This window comes from Centropristis striata, chromosome 6 (assembly GCF_030273125.1).
Source record: "Centropristis striata isolate RG_2023a ecotype Rhode Island chromosome 6, C.striata_1.0, whole genome shotgun sequence".
NCBI lineage: Eukaryota > Metazoa > Chordata > Actinopteri > Perciformes > Serranidae > Centropristis > Centropristis striata.
Window position 1 is genome coordinate 13,233,619 of NC_081522.1, and position 3,632 is coordinate 13,237,250.

Genomic DNA, 3,632 nt, shown 5'->3' on the forward strand with positions numbered 1-3,632 from the left:
GGATCTAGGAAAGACTAGATGAGAAGTGAGATGGTTAATTCATGTATTTAAATGTTTTAAAGCCAATATCATCTGTGTGGACAGTCCATCCATTACATATTTAGTATTAATGATACAAAATACCAAAACACATATGCTGATTCATCTTCTCTGAGCAAGTTAATTTGTCTTCTTCTAAGCAAACAAATGCTCAGTTTCATGCACAATATGTATTTTTCTGCCGCTTGATGTCTCTCAATCAAAACATTAACAAAAGAGTCTCAGTGGTCCGGCTACTTCCTGCAGTCAGCTTCCCCCAATTAGGATTCTGTTTATCATTCAGGATGTTTTTACTGGGAGCCAAATTATTTGCAGCTCTCAAAAACAAGTTAACCGGGTGATTAAAACTGTTAAAAAAGGAAATTACACAAAGCAGTTTCAAAGTGTTTCTCGAGTTATGGTTTGCTTAGCTCGTTTCTCTGATAATTTAAAGGCGCTGCACATGAAATTCAGAATATTAACATTAACATGACAGTAAACTATTCACCATGCAAAGATATAGTGGAGTAATGGTGTCCTGACCAGAAAATGAAGTCACAAACTTGGAATTCACATTTTATTTTTTATTTAAATCCTTAAGCCATAAAACAAGGTAAAGATAAACAATACATTTAAGTACATGACCCATTATTCGTGGCATAAATATATAAAACACTTTATTTGACAGTGTTTGGACTTTGATAAATACAAATGTATGTTTTACTTTCAGGAATTAATTACACAGTTGAGCAGGACACTTTTCAGTCACTTTTTCCAGAGATGCAAAGGTTTCACTTGTGAGCTGATGAGAGTTTTTTTTAAATCTTTGGTCCTCATTTTGAGTAAAGGCTTATTAAATTTGTGCATAGAATGTCTTCCAATGTGTAGCCACATCTTAAACATATTGCATACTTCATTACATATCTAACATGTATCTAATACATTAGACTGTAATTTCATCACTTAAAGTGTTGCTAACCTTAAAACCTGTCACTAAAAAACATCTGTGACTGTTGTGTCTCCATGTTTTCTGACACTTCATTGCTTCTTTCTTCACCGGAGTCTTTTCACATTTGCAGTGAAAAGCAGCTTCCCTCTCTGTCTGCCTCAGGAGACTTCACTGGTTCCTCTGGCACAGGACAATGGTAATATTTCACTGACAAACTGTGATATCCATCCAGTCAAATACACATAATGTGTAACCGTATGTTCTGCAGAGTCATGCAGAGGTTCTCCTCAGTCATGGTCTGACTAAAAGGAGTCTGTCCGTCTCCTGGCAAACACTGCAGACATACTTTTAACAATGCCCCTGAACCCTAGAGGCCTCTTCAAGGTCAGCTTGGCGTCCTTCATCCTGTCCACCAGCCCGTGAAACACCATGAGCACGCTGTGGTAGTTCTCGGCCGCCGACACCTCGTAGAAGTGGCAGTCTGTGTTGAGAGCCAGCAGCCTGCCCTCCTCGCTCAGCACTGTCCGCCTGTGGTGAAGGTCCCTCTTGTTACCCACAATCACTATGGGCGCTTTGTCTGCGTTCAGGTAGTCTTTAGTCGACTTGATGGCCTGAATGAGCCTGCTGACGGTGTTGAAACTGGCCCTGTCGCAGATACTGTAGACAAGAACATAACCGTCTGCCCACTGGACCTTCTTCTCAAAGAGTGACGTCGCCACAGACAAATCCTGTCAAATCACATAATTTCAGCTTGAGTAAGAAATCAAATTTACTTAAACACTGTTCTTAAGTAGAGTAAGTATTTTTCAGTTTTATGTCACTTTATACTTGCTTTACTTTAGCTATAAGAACCGAGGATGGTTGTAACACCTTTTGTCTCAACACTTAGAGTTCACAGAATTTTTGTGTTAAATACGCTTATACATCTGCTACAATTATCAATTTTTCCAACTTCTCCGACTATATAACACCATTAATTGCTGTCAAATTACAACCTGCATTGTTGAAACTTATGTCTTTCTCTGCCTCACCCCACCTGATGCAGATTAAAGCACATTTGCAAGAACACCCCTAACAGTTTTTCTCACCAGCTTGGCATGCTAAAAAAATAATAGCAAGATAGAGGAATGTGTTTATGTGTCATTGGGGTAACACTTTTTAAAAAGTGTAACAACCATCCCTACTACTGTCCTACCCATTGTTTAATCAAACTGGAGTAGCATGGTGGCTTGAAATTAGCATAGATGATAACCGTCAAATTTTAGAGAATACTCTGTAACCCAATACAAGTTACGTAATAAATTAGTGGCTGTACAACTCTTCACACAGCTATGAAATTTCACATGCAAAGTCAGGAAGGAAGCAGTTATACAAGACATGTGTTACATGAGCCTCGAGTCATCCCTTCTTGGTGAAGGTGATGCTGTTACAGTCATCAAGGTGTGGACTCAAGTCTGACTCGAGTCACACATTTTTAGAGTTTATATCTGACTTTATAAGATAAAAACTTGAAACTTGAAATTGAGTGCTTGGCTTGGCTTGGCTTGGTCCTTTCTCTGCAACCATCTCTTTGCTACAACCATCCCTTAGTAATTTGCAGATCAAGATTTTACACACAAAACAGGTTATAATCCTCTTAAATATGATGCATTACTATCCAACACACCACCCAAAAGGTATGAAATGAGCTGCATCCCACGTGGAAATGCACAATGTATAATAATGCAATAATATAACAGTATGAAATGGACATTTAAACTTTACATTCGATGCTTCATGTGCATCTTAATTAACGTTTTCTGAAGTGAAATTTTGAATTAACTAGTAAGAGAATATTTTATACATTTAAGTATTTTTTGCTTTTTTTGTTGTGATCATTTAAATAGCCAAACCCACCAAGTCTGCAGAATAACATTATTTATCAGAAGGAATTCATGGTAACTGTCAGATAAATATTTATTTCTCTCTTACCCCAGAATACGGGGAATCCCAGACATTGAGCGTGATTTCTCTCCCATCTACCATAAAACTGTGACTGTAGATGGACTCTGCAACACAAAAAGTTAAAGGAAAGTGAGAGGCAGTTGGTTAAATAAATAAATAAAAAAGACAAAGGCAACAAGGCAGGACACTTACCAATATCTCCATACTCTCCGATGAATCTCCGCGTTAAGAGTCGCACAGTCAGCGCTGAAAAACAACCATAGCCTATTTAGCGCACGGTGCCACAGAGACACAGAAATAACAACTTCCCCGCTACAGACACGTTTTTACCTGATTTCCCGACGCTTTCTGTCCCCATAACAACAATGTTAGCATCCATGTTCAGTGAGACAGCTGTACGGAGCCGCTGAGCTCCATGTGAGGCGGAGGAGGCTGCTGCTGCCGGCTCAGGGCTCTTATTATGGGACTTGCTGGTGGGCGGGGTAAACAAATCACCCATAACAACAACAACAACAACAGCAGCAGCAGTAATTTAATGAGGTCTCCCTCACGTGGTCTCGAGCACGCGTCTGTCTGTGGCGGGAACCAGCCACTGGGGGCAGGTAAATTAAACTAAACATGAAAGTGTCATCCATGTGTTGTGATAAGTTCTGAATAAATTTAGGCCTATTTTATCACGTTTTCTAACAGGCTCCCCAATCATTTTTAATCATCACATTGT

General features: G+C 39.2%; 1 protein-coding gene across 1 annotated transcript; it reads right to left on the reverse strand.

Annotated features, from left to right (window-relative positions):
* Nucleotides 1–596: 596 nt before the first annotated feature.
* On the reverse strand, nucleotides 597–3,361 carry si:dkeyp-59c12.1 (Ras-related and estrogen-regulated growth inhibitor-like protein). Its single transcript, XM_059335697.1, has 4 exons — nucleotides 3,242–3,361; nucleotides 3,104–3,157; nucleotides 2,939–3,015; nucleotides 597–1,695 (listed from the first exon to the last, which is right to left on the reverse strand). The coding sequence occupies exons 1-4, from the start codon at nucleotides 3,288–3,290 to the stop codon at nucleotides 1,270–1,272; spliced, it is 606 nt and encodes a 201-aa protein (XP_059191680.1). The 5' UTR covers nucleotides 3,291–3,361; the 3' UTR covers nucleotides 597–1,269.
* Nucleotides 3,362–3,632: the final 271 nt, after the last annotated feature.

What these genes read in the sequence shown, in the direction of transcription:
- si:dkeyp-59c12.1 (XM_059335697.1), bottom strand. Translation starts at nt 3,290, where the DNA reads ATGGATGCTAACATTGTTGTTATGGGGACAGAAAGCGTCGGGAAATCA. An exon ending in AGAAAGCGTCGGGAAATCAG is followed by an intron (nt 3,158 to 3,241) that starts GTAAAAACGTGT and finishes GTTGTTTTTCAG; the next exon opens with CGCTGACTGTGCGACTCTTA. An exon ending in CGGAGAGTATGGAGATATTG is followed by an intron (nt 3,016 to 3,103) that starts GTAAGTGTCCTG and finishes TTTGTGTTGCAG; the next exon opens with AGTCCATCTACAGTCACAGT.